The sequence below is a fragment of the Penicillium chermesinum genome, assembly GCF_028974085.1.
Source record: "Penicillium chermesinum strain IBT 19713 chromosome Unknown utg000004l:1.0-3345178.0:1.0-3348027.0, whole genome shotgun sequence".
In the NCBI taxonomy this organism is placed as follows: domain Eukaryota; kingdom Fungi; phylum Ascomycota; class Eurotiomycetes; order Eurotiales; family Aspergillaceae; genus Penicillium; species Penicillium chermesinum.
The window spans coordinates 1,039,255-1,052,810 of record NW_026695314.1 but is presented as its reverse complement, the minus strand read 5'-3'; the positions used below and the strand labels follow the sequence as shown (position 1 = coordinate 1,052,810).

Genomic DNA, 13,556 nt, shown 5'->3' with positions numbered 1-13,556 from the left:
GCAGACCTGAAGGCTTCCAAATTCCTCTAGACCCTTCAGTGTATTTGCTTCACTACGTGACGCCGCCATGCCCCAATTCTTTCGGTGGTCCAAACAATGAGCCCTAACAGTAAAGGCAGGTTAGTCCCCTTTGTGCTTCGGACGATTATAAGGAAGTCACTTAGAGTAGTGACATGAGGTGGTAGATTTGTATACTCGTGCGAGATCAATGAGTTGAGAAAGGATAACTCATCCTAGCGGGAAATATCCAGTCATCGATGACGGTGGCCCAACTGGAAGGGCAATGAGAGATCTCCGTCATTGAAGGTGAGGGGTCATTTCATAGAGTTCTCTTTTAGCCCCGCACGAAGGATACAGCTCGAGCTCCTGCAGACCCATCGGCTTTATGGATCTTGGCTGGTCGGCTGGGAAGGGCCACCACAGAATGAACTAGTGCTTTACCGTGGCGAGTTCGAGATACAAGGGAATTCCAATCCATGCGCCATTGATGACCGGGGATTGATCACGGCCCTAGAGCTTCCGACCCCAATAATCCCGCCCCAGATGACATTCCTGAATCTTCAGCTTCCCATGGCAGCTTGCAGCAGCGGTGATTGGCTCGGGGCCATATATAAGCTCCTGTCGGGATCCGAACGTTGCTGAGGAAGAATCGGCCCCCGTGGCCTGCAGCTCCCACGCGTAAGATTGGGGCAGGTCCTCTCCCTGTGTCTTTGATTCGCTTGAGTATGACGAGGATGACGAGGATGACTATAAGCTGATTCTGATCTTTAATTCCTATTCTATTGCATACGGCCGACGCAGACGGTCATGACAGCCCCCAAGTAGACAGTAAAAAAAAACTTTGTTATCGAAGCTTATCGCCCCTCATCCAAAATGGCGTGATTTGCGCCGATCGCGGAGTCGAAAGCAAAATAATTAGTGGGGGCTCTTACACCGCGTATGGGCGTCGCTGCGCAACAGTTGGTCCTGTACGGGGTTGTGACAATGAAATTACGGACTGGAGACACCCAATTTGCCCTTTTCCCCGTAACGCCAGCATCCAGTACAGGAAGGGGGCCAATCCGTGCCACGTCCCTCTCTGCCCCTCTTATCCCAAAAAGGCTTAGACTAGAACTCCCCCTCCATTTTTCTTCTCGCCCTTTTCCCGCTTCATCTCGCTGTTTTTCTTTTCTCTTTCTCTTCTTCTCTTCAAAGGCTGCGGGTTCTTTATCTTATTCCTTTGTTGAGATCCCGTTCAATTCCTCTTTCACCCCCTTTTTTCTTCACATATCCGACAGAATGGTTCAATCGTATGTGCTCCTTTGCTCCTCTTGCTATTCATGCTAGTACCAGTCTAACATCTCCTCCAGCGCTATTCTCGGCTTCCCCCGTATGGGTAAGCTACGTGACCTGAAGAAGGCCACTGAAGCTTACTGGGGTGGAAAGATCTCCCGCGATGACCTGCTCGCTGAGGGCAAGCGTCTCCGTCTGGAGCACTGGAAGATCCAGAAGGATGCCGGTGTCGACAGCATCCCCAGCAACGACTTTGCTTTCTACGATCAGGTCCTGGACCACATCCAGCTCTTCGGTGCTACCCCCGAGCGGTACTCTTCCCAGAACCTCCACCCCCTTGACACCTACTTCGCCATGGGCCGTGGTCACCAGAAGGATGGCGTTGACGTCCCCGCCATGGAGATGGTCAAGTGGTTCGACTCCAACTACCACTACGTCAAGCCTAGTCTGGTGGACAACCAGGTCTTCAAGCTCGAGGCTGACCCCAAGCCCGTTCGTGAGTTCAAGGAGGCCAAGGAGGCTGGCATTGTCACCCGCCCTGTCCTCCTCGGTCCCGTCTCTTTCCTCGTTCTCGGAAAGGCCGATCGTTCTGCCAGCAAGGATCTGAAGCCCATCTCCCTGCTGGAGAACCTCCTCCCCGCCTACGTTGATGTCCTTACCCAGCTGAAGGCTGCTGGTGCCGAGGATGTCCAGATTGACGAGCCCGTCCTCGTCTATGACCTTGCCCCTGAAGCCAAGGCCGCTTTCAAGCCCGCCTACGAGAAGCTGGGCTCCCTCGGTGACAAGGCTCCCCGCATCACTCTTGCCACCTACTTTGGTGACATTGTCCACAACATCGATGTTCTCAAGAACACCCAGTCTCTCCACGCCATCCATGTCGACCTGGTCCGTAACCCTGAGCAGCTCGACACCGTCCTGGGTGCCTTGGGCCCCAACCAGACCCTTTCTGCTGGTGTTGTCGACGGCCGTAACATCTGGAAGACCAACTTCAAGACCGCCATTGAGAAGGTTGAGAAGGCTATCCAGAAGCTCGGCAAGGACCGTGTCATTGTTGCCACCTCCAGCTCTCTTCTCCACGTCCCCCACACTCTTGCCAGCGAGAAGAAGCTCGACCCTGAGGTCCGTGAGTGGTTCAGCTTCGCTGTCGAGAAGGCCACCGAAGTCACCATTATTGCCAAGGCCGTGACTGAGGGCCCTGCTGCCGTTGCTGACGCTCTTGCTGCCAACGCCAAGTCCGTCGAGTCTCGTGCTACCTCCACCCGTACCAACAACCCCAACGTCAAGGCCCGCCAGGCTGCTGTCACCCCTGAGCAGCACGACCGCAAGTCTCCTTTCGCTACTCGTATCGCTGAGCAGACCAAGACCATCAAGCTCCCTCTCTTCCCCACCACTACCATTGGTTCCTTCCCCCAGACTCCTCTGATCCGTCAGACTCGTAACAAGTTCACCAAGGGTGAGATCACTGCCGCCGAGTACGAGAAGTTCATCGAGGATGAGATCAAGGAGGTCGTTCGCATCCAGGAGGAGCTTGGCCTGGACGTGCTCGTCCACGGTGAACCTGAGCGTAACGACATGGTCCAGTACTTCGGTGAGCAGCTCTCCGGTTACTGCTTCACCACCCACGCCTGGGTCCAGTCCTACGGCTCCCGCTGTGTCCGTCCCCCCATTATCTACGGTGACATTGAGCGCCCTGCTCCAATGACCGTCAAGGAGTCCAAGTACGCCGTCTCGATTGCCAACAAGCCCATGAAGGGTATGCTTACTGGTCCTATCACCTGCTTGCGCTGGTCTTTCCCCCGTGACGACGTCCACCAGTCCGTCCAGGCTCAGCAGCTCGCTCTCGCCCTCCGTGACGAGGTCATTGACCTCGAGGCTGCTGGTGTCCAGGTCATTCAGGTCGACGAGCCCGCTCTGCGTGAGGGTCTTCCTCTCCGTGCCGGTGAGGAGCGCACCAACTACCTGAAGTGGGCTGTTGCTGCTTTCCGTCTCGCCACTGCAGGTGTCCGCGATGACACCCAGATCCACTCTCACTTCTGTTACTCTGAGTTCCAGGACTTCTTCCACGCCATCGCCGCTCTCGATGCCGATGTCCTCTCCATCGAGAACAGCAAGTCTGACGCTAAGCTCCTCAAGGTCTTCGTCGACGAGACCTACAACTCCCACATTGGCCCCGGTGTGTACGACATCCACTCTCCGCGTGTGCCCTCCGAGCAGGAGATCAAGGACCGCATCAACGAGATGCTGGTCCACCTCAAGCCCGAGCAGCTCTGGATCAACCCCGACTGTGGCCTCAAGACCCGTGGCTGGCCCGAGGTCAAGGGTGCTCTCACCAACATGGTCAACGCTGCCAAGTACTTCCGTCAGCAGTACCAGAAATAAGTCTAGCCCCCCCAACCTTTTCCTTTGTTATTCCTATAATGTGTTAATCTGGGGAGGGCCGCAATCAACCTGCGGCCTCCAACACGGGGAGTTTTGTTTTTTGATGAGTTATGACGATGATACCAAAAGTTCAACATACGGGTTTCAACGGGTTCTGCTGATTAGAGGGCACCAAAAGCGGGTTTACGGAGTTTCAACATGACTGACGATTTCAACATGGGTGCCATTGTTTCGGTGCCGACTATTTCAACAATTCTTTCGGATCCCGTTCTCTGCCTGGCTGTCCAAGCTGGGCACTGAACCTGGAGACGAGAACTACTTGGACAGCTTCGCTGTCTATTATGTAGAATCAGATGTGAATATATTCTATTTCTGCCTTCCTGGTGGAAAGACTGAACTTTCTTTTCTAGAGGCCTGACTTGTAGGATGTAAATGAATATTGGTAGATGTCTTGACATGTCATGGAGGACCTACTGGTGCCAGTAGCATATGCAACATCTCCTCACCAAACGGGGGGGGCCCTTTGCCGCGTAAAATGACGAGGACTGCCATTCAGAATTAATCGTAACTCAGCGGGGGGCCATGGAGCACTTTTACTACTAAACTGAATCGAGATAGCCGTGCTCCACGGATATCTCTCCGATCGCAGGGAGGCAATTGGGTAACAGACGAGTCATCTCCTGGTAGATATTGAAAAGATCAGTGTCAACCACGAAGGATAGATCATTGGAGAAGATGTCTAAATCCCTGTCTTTGCCGTACGACGGAGGTTTGGTCTTGAAAAGTACAAGTAGACTAGTAAGAACCAGAGACAAGTTGATGGCGGTTGGTGTTTCGGTGAAAAGTCTACAGACACCACCCAGTTTGTTCAACTGTAGATAGCAGTCAGGACCAACCTTAAAGAATGTAGTTTCTTTCAAGCAAATAGGTTTGATACTATATCTGTTCTTAAGGGGAAATATGCTCTCTGAGATAATTATCACTTCCCTCCACCAATACGACAACGAACACCTAGAGTATCAAGCCCAGGCCTTGATGTCAGACAGGCAATATTGGTGAAAAACCCTGTATACCACTCTTCCTTCACATTTTCCGTGCCAGTGGAATCTTCCCACTTCACAGCAGAGAGCACCAGGGAACGACCGCCCCTCGCCCAGCAACATCCTTCTCTCCAAACTTCTCCACATACCACTTACGCCCCCATCGAGCATGCGGCAACATATTCGCAACTGCATTCACGACGAACATAACCGCCGGCAGCGGAAGCGGCACGCCAAGTCGATCCGAGGCCCAGGCAGCGGGCAAAAGCCACGGCGCGGGCTTGAGGGGAGGCGGCGTACCAAGCCCGGCCGACTTCCCAAGGGGAAAGACAGCGACTCCTGCGAGAGCAAATCCCGCCCATTCGAGCCACTCGAAGGCAAAGTGCGGATACAAGATTGAGCGGAAGACACCCGTGGGAGGCGGGATGACATAGACCTTGCTGTACTTGTTGCCGGTGGGCCCGGCATTCGTGTCGGACTTCTTGGCAGCACGGCGCTCTCCCTCTTCGATTCTGAGGCGGAACAGCGTTTTTTCGGAGTAGATGTTTCCTGCCATGCCGATGCAGAAGAGGAATGCACCAATTCCTGAGAGCACCTCGACTAAGGTAGCGCTGGTGGATGGGGATAGTGCGGCTGCTCCATCGGTGACGAGGCCGACGATGGGAGTGGGATACCCGCGCAGCCATCCGGCTAGACAGGAAGAATTGAACCAATTGAACGCGATGGCGCTCGACATGATGAAGAAATGGATGGGTGACATGCTTGGAGCTGAGTAGAAAGGGGAAATGATGGCCCGGTTAAGATAGTGGCAGCAATACATCCCTGCCAGAACTTGGTTGGAAAGGGGCAGCTGGGTCAAGCTTGGAGATGCGGCGGCCAGGTTGTATATCAAGTTGATCGGGCCGACAATTTCCATGGCGCACCATGCAATGCGTCCCGGTAAATTGAAGACGGAGCTCTTGAGAGAGGTTTTGCCTGCAGGATACCATGATAGAAGCCATTGGAAGATAGTTACCTGTTGAGTGGTTTAGGTTCGAAACATTGGAAACGGGAAAGTGGGGGGCATGTGTTTGTTTACCAGAGGGAAATATTGAAACACAGTGATCAGGAGGGCGTACGCCTCAGGGGTCGGAGGAGCGAAGTCGCGAATGGAAGGTACAGAGCCCCAGCCAGTGGAAAGGGCTGAACCCATGGTTGACAAAGTGGTAAGGAGGAAAATGTGCGAAAATAGCTGCAGAAGGAGATCGAACAAGGGATGCGATCACCTTCTATTTAGGGTTACTCAAGGATCGCGGGGGGTGGACTACTTCGAATGCTCTGGGACTAGTGAGCACTAAGCAAAACTAAATGCTGGCAGCGTGGCGCAAGCTGCACAAACCTGTCTGGGGCTGGACGCGAGGTCGGTGAAGATGCAGCGATCTGATGTAATTGTTCCCTAAGTAGGAAGGCGGTCATGGTACAAGCTACAGTCCTTGGGAGGTCGAGGCCGACTAGCCAGCCGACACATCCATTGCCTCCGTCCTTTTACCGGTCCTTTCAGCCTTGAACGCCTCGATCTTGCTCTTGAGATCGGTATCTAAAGAGGCAGTCAGCTCTAGTGAAGTGGTCATTAGCGTCACATGCGTTCCTACCTGGGATCACGTTCTCCATAGTCAAGGGGACACGGTTGAAAGGATCATGCGGATCACTGAGAAGGTGCGAGCGAATAGTGGCACGGTCGATGGACACACGCGATGACGGCAGGATGACTGGGTCTTCCATGAGCGTGTACATAAGAGGGTCTGCCAAAGAGTCAATCACAAGTCTGATGATAGCTGAATGGTGAGTAAACATACCCAGGAACTCGTCAGGGATCTCGCCCAGGTCCTCCTCTGCTTGCTCATCAAGCTCCTTCGCTGTCTGGACTTTCTTCTGTAGCTGGCTCCAGCGGCGTAGCTCCTCCGGTGACTTCAAAGACCATTTTTGCAGGATCTCGGCTGCTTTTTCGAAGTTCGCAGGCTTGTAAGATCGTCCATCACGAGCAACGGCGGTAATGAAGTTGTCCTTGGACATCAGGTTCAGATAGACATCGATGATCTCGCTCAGGAGGGCGCGAGGGTTGAATCCATACTCTTGGAGGTTGGCGACACGCAGGTTAGAGCTCTTGGGGCCAACCATCGCGTCCAGATTGTAGTCCAGCATGTCTGCCAAACGCTGGACAATCTCCGGCATTGTGAATGACTCCGCTAAGGCATCAGTGAAGAGCTTGAGCATAGCAACCGTTTCATTAGTTAGCTGCATGTACGATTTGGCACTCCGCTGAGCAGATGAGAGGTGCTCTTCACGCTCTTGCCGGGTGGTGGGGTCCATCGAGTTGCCCTCCCGCGCAAGTTCTTGCTGGAGGTTGTTGATCGTCTTGAAAGCACCGAAAGATTCGTCAAGAACATAGGTCACATCATTCAGAAGCAGATTGACAAACTGGACGAAGAAGTCCAGGTTCTGCCTTGCTTGATAGGATAGCTTTTCCCGATAAAGGGTATTGGGCCAGATGCACTTGATGATCTGGAAGATTTCATAGCGAATGTTGAATTTATCGAAGAATTGAGAGTGAGTACCAGTGTGTTCTGCCTCGATATAGAACTTCATGACAGCATGCAGAAGATAGTCATTCGCAAATTCCATTGAGTTCAGCAAGTCCACGAGAACACCCCGGGCGCCTCCTGGGCGGTTCCAGGTACCACGGAAGAGAATTGAAACAAGACCGGCCTTGAGGTAAGGGTTTTTGATATAGCTCGAGCTCTCTAGGAATGCAATGCAAAGCATGACCAGTTCATCACCTTGTGTGGCAGTGATGATTTGTGGCATGCACCACATGATGAATTTAAAATTGCTCACAATGTCATCGAGGAAATACTCGGGTAGGCACTTGAATACCTCGGGCTGCTGCTCTGGAAGAGGCAGGGTGATCTTTTGCTTTGGGAAGTTCACACCAGAGACAAGTCTCAAAAGCCAGACGGTCACGTAGCGCATGAATAGCATGGATCGTGCCTGCCAGGTATCATCAAAGAGCACACCTTGCAAACTGTACTTCAATGCCATTCCGAGGTCGAACTTATCCTTGTACTTTTTGAGCGCCTGTTCGAAAGTTCGGAGTTGCATGGGATTCCCAGACCAGCGGGGTCGCTCAAGTTCAAATTTTGTGATGGTAGATTCCATGTGCTTCAGATCCTTCTCTAGTTGCTCAAGTTTCGAGGTTAAGGATTCGCTTCCATAGTGATGAGCAGCGACTGTCAAGAAGAATACTTCGGTAATGAAGTTCGAAGTCCCTTCCGCCTTCTTGGAATAGAATGCATCTGCGGCATGCTGGTCGGCATTAATCTTAGTCTCGTCGCGCATATCGACCCGGGAGTCGCGGTGGAGGTACTCAGCATCAATGCGGTCGATTTTGGTGAAGGAAGCATCCATGAAAGGCTCGCATAGCTGGTCCAGGCACGTTGTCAAATTGAACATAAAGCCATCACTGGAAACTTGCGCCGGATCAACTTGCATTGCTCTTCGCTTGTGATTGATGTTCAAGGCAGTTGCAAACCAATCCAAAACCCGGTCTCGAGCTTCCTTGGAAGCGCGAATCATGTGGTTGATTATGTCCAGAAGATCCGTATTGACAATCTGCTGCGTCATACGAAGTGACCGTTGGGCATTCAAGATGTATGCTTGGTCCCGGGTCTTGGGACTGCTGAAATAAGACATTGTAACATTGGCCTGTAGAGGAAAAAGACGAAACCACGGGCCTAGGAGGGTGACCTTCTCAAATTGAGCCGGATCTCGTGAAGCATTGAAGATCGAGGACTCTGCGATGGCCGAGGCGATAGTGGCATGGCGAACCAGATTTCGCAAAGCCGTGCAGTACGGCTTATAATCGTCGTTAATGTCCTTCCGAGACAATTCCGCGCTAAGCTCCTCTACAGCAGCGATGAAAGCCGGCTTTACACTATCATCCTCATCGAAACGGCGAACAGCTTCGCTGATGAATTCAAAGTCAATGCCCTTGTCGTCTTCCGGATCAAGCAACAGATATGGTGCCAAAATGGATCGTTCAGGAGAGTCAAGCCTATCGGTTCCCGGTTAGTTTATCGTGCTTATGTGCTCATCGCCTGTTGCAACATACCCGAACATTTCTGGCATCGTAATGCCAAAGATGCAATAGCTCATACACAACCGTCTTGCTTCCGAAAGAACCTTGAATTTAGGATCACTGTCACTTGCCTTCCGGAAGCTCTTATGAAGCTTTGTGATTCGTTTCCAGCATGGTAATAAGTAGTCGAGCGGTTTTCCATTCTCTGCTTTAGATGCTGCCTCTAACAGCGCTTGATCGAGCAAAGCTGTCTCAATGCGAAGGTCTTTGCCCTCGTCTTGGAGTTCGTTCCGCAAGCCTGGGAGAAAGATTCGTCTGCCATGATGGTCCTGCTGTGCGTCCTCTTTCAGGGTAAATCTGAACACCGCGCTCAATGTTCGGTCTTCAAAAGCTTCGATGCTCTCGGTTTTGACGGGCTGAGGGGTACCTGGTGTAGAAGGAGCACTTGAGCGAGCTACGTCTGGGGTCACAGTAGCCGGTGTGATCTTGATCCTCTTCCCCTCTTGTTGAGTTGGAGTCTGTGCAGCGGATGAGGGGGTAGACGATAGTTCGCTTGGAGGCTGGGTCAACGGTGTTTGGGATGGCGACGATATATTAGAGGTAGAAGGAGCATCACTTGGGCCATCGTTTGAGGGAGCAGGTGTTGGGTTTGAGAGCTTGGCGAGGCGCTTGTTACGGATCTGAAGCGGGACACTGGATCAGTAATTGCGAAGTAAAACCAAGGGCATAACTCAAGGGTTGGTGGCTGTCCCACATACCTTGTCCGCATCTGAGAGCGAATCTGCCATGTTAGACCGTCACTTCGGGTCAGAGGAGAGGATATGTGGTGGCAAGAAGCAATGCGACCGCGCGTTGTCGGGAGTGAGGCGGATATGGATAGGTGCGGGCACCGACCAAGGTGTAATGAGGGAGTGTTTGACGAGTCAAATGTGTTTTCCCTATTACAGCTGTGGCTCGTGTATGATCGACGACAATAGTGTGGGCCAGATGTCGATTGCAGTTTCCTCCGGTATCCAACTCCTATACTGGTCTAACTAAGAAAGCAAATGGGGCAGGGTGAGCGCGGAGTTTCTGTCATGATCGCCGAGATTCCTTCTGCTCCATATGATGCCACTTTACTAAGCATACAGCGCCTCCAACACTCATCTAGCGCATGCTACTTACAAGCTCAACGAGTAGCATTCATCTTATGTTGAGTCACTAGATCGAACAACATAAAGTCTCATTCAAAGCAAAGCCCTAAATTAACTACTAGTAGACAGAGGGAGCTCTTTAAACATCACCAGTGACGCCAAGATCTCGATATAACATTCGTGAAACCCAATGCATTTCGAAGGAATCCTATACACAGATATGCAGGGGTAGAAAGGAGAAAGCCCTGGGTAGGGACTGATATTAGGAAGCAAAGGGGCCCAAATGATGCCGTCCATCCCAGATGAATAAGACATATGCAAAGCTAAGCCTGCAAAGGATGGAAACCTGCAACCCTGGAAACAACCTTAAACAATCCCCCCTCAAGGCATCAAATTTGCGGCAACTCTTCAGCTCCATGGCTTGTGCTTGCTTCATCTTCTCAACGTCTGGGAAAAACCAACCCTGTGCCTCCTGTATCATTCTCTCCCGCTGACGCACTTCCGTCTCGCACTGAAATCGGACAGTGGTCACGTAGTCTTGCTCAACTTTATGGTCTAACTGACGAAGTTTCTTCGGACTCAGGTCCTCGACATCCGCAGGATTCACAAAGTAGTTGAGGTTGAGCCTGGGTGTGGTGCGTCCCAGAGTGTGTGGAGGTTTCGCAGTCTCAAATCGGTAGGCCGGGGAAGGATTGCTCGACCCTGAGAACAGAGATGAAAGGAGGGGGAGGAGGAAAAGAAGAATAAGCGGCAGTAGCTGTCGGACAATATGCCAAGGGTCCGGGCGTACGTCTGATTGACCAGCCGCCGTCGCGCGAGGTCTTCGCCGTGGTTGGGCACCACCGAACTGGTGCACTCGGAATCCCGGTCCTCCTCCCATGTTGAAGATAAATTGGGGTCCGCCTGGAGAGCATTATTAGCAACGAGGCTTGAGCGCACATTTTCTCAAAGTCATACCAAAACCACCACCGCCGCCAAATCCACCACCAAAGAACCGCTGGAAGAGCTCTTCTGGGGAGATTTCTTCATCAAACCCCGGCCCGGCACCGCCGCGGGGAAACCACCTCCGAATCCACCACCACCACCGAATGGCGACGAGCCGCCTGCTGCACTGGGACCAGGATTGAATCTACTATCAGGGTCTCCGCCAAATTTGTCGTAGCGAGACTTCTTGTCCGCATCGGAAAGAATCTGGAATGCGCGGGAAACCACTGAGAAAAGAGGTGTTAGACGCGTATGCCTCATCCGTCCAATCCTTGCATCTACTCACTTTTAAAGGCCTCATCGGCACCTTCGTAGCCGTTCTTATCTGGGTGCGTCAACAGACTCTGTTTGCGATATGCCTTTTTAATCTCATTATCAGTCGCCGAGCGCTCGATCGATAGGATCTCGTAGAAATCAGTGCTGCCGCATTTTCGTATGCGAATCACAGCCGCCTTCTGTTCCGGTGTGTATTTTCGATCCTGGTTGCCCTGTTTATGTTCGCGCGAGCGAGCACCTCCGTTGGCATCGCTGCCTGACGCTGAGGCCGAGGGCATCGCGATTGGAGAGGTTTGTTGACGTGGGTTGTCAAATCAAGCGGAGGAAGCGGGCTGGTAGCGTGAGACCATAGACAAAGGGGCAGTCTCCCCAAAGAGGCCGACAGAGAAGCCAAGCCCTTAGAGACACAAAGTGTCCGAATATCAGCCTAAACAAGGCCGGCGCAAGTTCACGGATACGAGGTGGGTGACTCGGGAGGCGATAGAGGGAAAAGATGCCAATCGATCTTAGGTGGCTTTGCCAAGCCGAAGCGACGTGCCCTTATCCGGTCGATACGGACGTCCGCCAACTTCTCCCCACGACACCAAGAACTTCGCTCTCCATCTCTTATAGAGCACGTGGGTCAAAGGGCCTGTAATTGCTTGAAAGTCTTACCGCAATAACACCAACTTCCACTGATCCCGTCCGCAAGCGTCGATCTTCGATTTGGGCAAGCATGACAGACAACAAGACTTTGGAGAATACCAAGCAAACGCTGGTGCAACGCTTTAGAGCGTGGGGTGGTTAGTCTACCTGTTCCTGCTGAGGAAAAAAGACATCCGATCGTATAACATTGCTGACAGGCCTATCAATCTAGAAAATTCATTCCCGCCAACTCTCCTTGCCTCCCTCATCTTCGCACAGCATGCGCGACCATTCCAATTCTTTCCTATGATCTTCCCACCTGTCCTCCTCCTCACCAGCTATGCGAACCTCCAGGGCTACAAGAAGGATACCGCCGGTATTAGCGCAGCATGGTCAGGATTATATCTGCTTCTTGCTAGCCGGCGCCGGCAGCCTATGATGAAGAAGTTCGGAGTTCGCGGAGTTGTGCGTGGTGGAACAATGGCCTTGTGCCTGGTCAATATGGTTGGAGGCGGGCTTGCATACACCCTTGGCAAGCGGGAGGAGGAAAACTGAAGTTTCTCGTGAGAGTCGCGAGAGGCGATGTAATCTTACAACCTCGAGACTGTACGATATATGCCCAATCTGAGAGGTCTTCTTCGGTGTTCAAATAGGCGGGTATGCGGCGTTACGTTGACACTTTGTTAATCTGTATCAATTCTGTCAAAAAAAAAAAGAATTCCAACAGGATCTCATATTCTATTGTCCGGTCAGCGATTACTGATGGATCTATGTAATGTCTTCTGGTACAGTGTTCGTATTTATCGGTGGACTCAGACGACCGGCTCCGCTGAATCAGTCGTGTATGGCTTCTCTGACAGCATAAACTGCCGCACATTCTCTGGAACTAACCACTCCAAGTCTTGGGTAGCCGACTGTGCCGCCTCGCGTGCCTTGGTTGAGCTGACTGGAGGATCGCCCGGCTTTTTACCTTCGACAAGGCGGATGCGCTCCGCCCATTCCTTCTTTCCACCCTCGCTTTCTCGGTCCCCTCGAGCGAGGCGATGGAGGGATTCCTCTTGATCGGCCTGGGTCCCCCATTCATCTCCAGTCCTCATAGTGACGCGGAGCCTGTGCTGTGAAAATAGGGGAGCGAGAGCCTGAAGTGTATGTTCTGGAGGATAGTATTTGGTGTTAAAGATGCGAATCAAGGTATCGAATCCAGTGAGATGGATCTGCTCGAGTGAAACTGGATATACACCTGACGAGGCAATGGACGAGGCTTTATCAATGAAGTAAGGCTTCTTCGTCACCCCGACGTCAATTGCGGGAATGCTATCTTTGGCCTGTGCGTCGTTGCCAGTGGCTCCGCTCATGCTGGCTAAATGAGAGCGAAGGTCTTGTGCAAACAATTCCATCATTGCAAGTCGGTCCTCGAAAGAGGCAGGCTTTGGTGGCTTGTCTGCATTTTGGGTAGCAAGCAGAAGCACGAGGCGACTGCTTGGTTCGAGTCGCTCCAGTAGCGCGGTGCTTGCAATGCGAAGATGTGCACGGGTTGGAGGATTGAAAGACGAGTCAAGCACATAGAGGACTTCAGGTGGAGTGGCATGGCCGGCAGAGACAGTATTCAATACCTCGAAGTCTTTGGTAGAGGCATTAAATCGCGGCAACAGTGATGCATATTGTGCTCGCAGGGTTCGAAACGAGGCCATTGCGATAGTTGTGATGTTGAGGAGGCACGAAGATGCGATATGG

The 13,556-nt window shown here is 52.2% G+C and overlaps 6 protein-coding genes across 6 annotated transcripts; 2 read left to right on the top strand and 4 right to left on the bottom strand.

Annotated features, from left to right (window-relative positions):
• Positions 1 to 1,278: 1,278 nt before the first annotated feature.
• Positions 1,279 to 3,651, top strand: N7468_005282 (5-methyltetrahydropteroyltriglutamate--homocysteine S-methyltransferase; the record flags this gene model as incomplete). The annotated part of the gene is made up of 2 exons (XM_058474579.1): positions 1,279 to 1,289; positions 1,350 to 3,651. The coding sequence occupies 2 exons, from the start codon at positions 1,279 to 1,281 to the stop codon at positions 3,649 to 3,651; spliced, it is 2,313 nt and encodes a 770-aa protein (XP_058330319.1).
• Positions 3,652 to 4,767: 1,116 nt separating this feature from the next.
• On the bottom strand, positions 4,768 to 5,883 carry N7468_005281 (3-oxo-5-alpha-steroid 4-dehydrogenase family protein; the record flags this gene model as incomplete). The annotated part of the gene is made up of 2 exons (XM_058474578.1): positions 4,768 to 5,706; positions 5,770 to 5,883. The coding sequence occupies 2 exons, from the start codon at positions 5,881 to 5,883 to the stop codon at positions 4,768 to 4,770; spliced, it is 1,053 nt and encodes a 350-aa protein (XP_058330318.1).
• A 298-nt stretch (positions 5,884 to 6,181) lies between these two features.
• N7468_005280 (ubiquitin-ubiquitin ligase UFD2) lies at positions 6,182 to 9,593 on the bottom strand (the record flags this gene model as incomplete). Its single annotated transcript, XM_058474577.1, has 5 exons — positions 6,182 to 6,267; positions 6,323 to 6,472; positions 6,527 to 8,781; positions 8,839 to 9,485; positions 9,564 to 9,593. 5 exons carry the CDS (start codon positions 9,591 to 9,593, stop codon positions 6,182 to 6,184), a joined length of 3,168 nt encoding a protein of 1,055 aa, XP_058330317.1.
• Positions 9,594 to 10,200: 607 nt separating this feature from the next.
• N7468_005279 (J domain-containing protein) lies at positions 10,201 to 11,476 on the bottom strand (the record flags this gene model as incomplete). Its single annotated transcript, XM_058474576.1, has 4 exons — positions 10,201 to 10,841; positions 10,896 to 10,949; positions 10,973 to 11,149; positions 11,209 to 11,476. The coding sequence occupies 4 exons, from the start codon at positions 11,474 to 11,476 to the stop codon at positions 10,201 to 10,203; spliced, it is 1,140 nt and encodes a 379-aa protein (XP_058330316.1).
• A 437-nt stretch (positions 11,477 to 11,913) lies between these two features.
• Positions 11,914 to 12,377, top strand: N7468_005278 (uncharacterized protein; the record flags this gene model as incomplete). Its single annotated transcript, XM_058474575.1, has 2 exons — positions 11,914 to 11,980; positions 12,055 to 12,377. The coding sequence occupies 2 exons, from the start codon at positions 11,914 to 11,916 to the stop codon at positions 12,375 to 12,377; spliced, it is 390 nt and encodes a 129-aa protein (XP_058330315.1).
• A 257-nt stretch (positions 12,378 to 12,634) lies between these two features.
• On the bottom strand, positions 12,635 to 13,513 carry N7468_005277 (nicotinate-nicotinamide nucleotide adenylyltransferase; the record flags this gene model as incomplete). The annotated part of the gene is made up of 1 exon (XM_058474574.1): positions 12,635 to 13,513. One exon carries the CDS (start codon positions 13,511 to 13,513, stop codon positions 12,635 to 12,637), a length of 879 nt encoding a protein of 292 aa, XP_058330314.1.
• Positions 13,514 to 13,556: the final 43 nt, after the last annotated feature.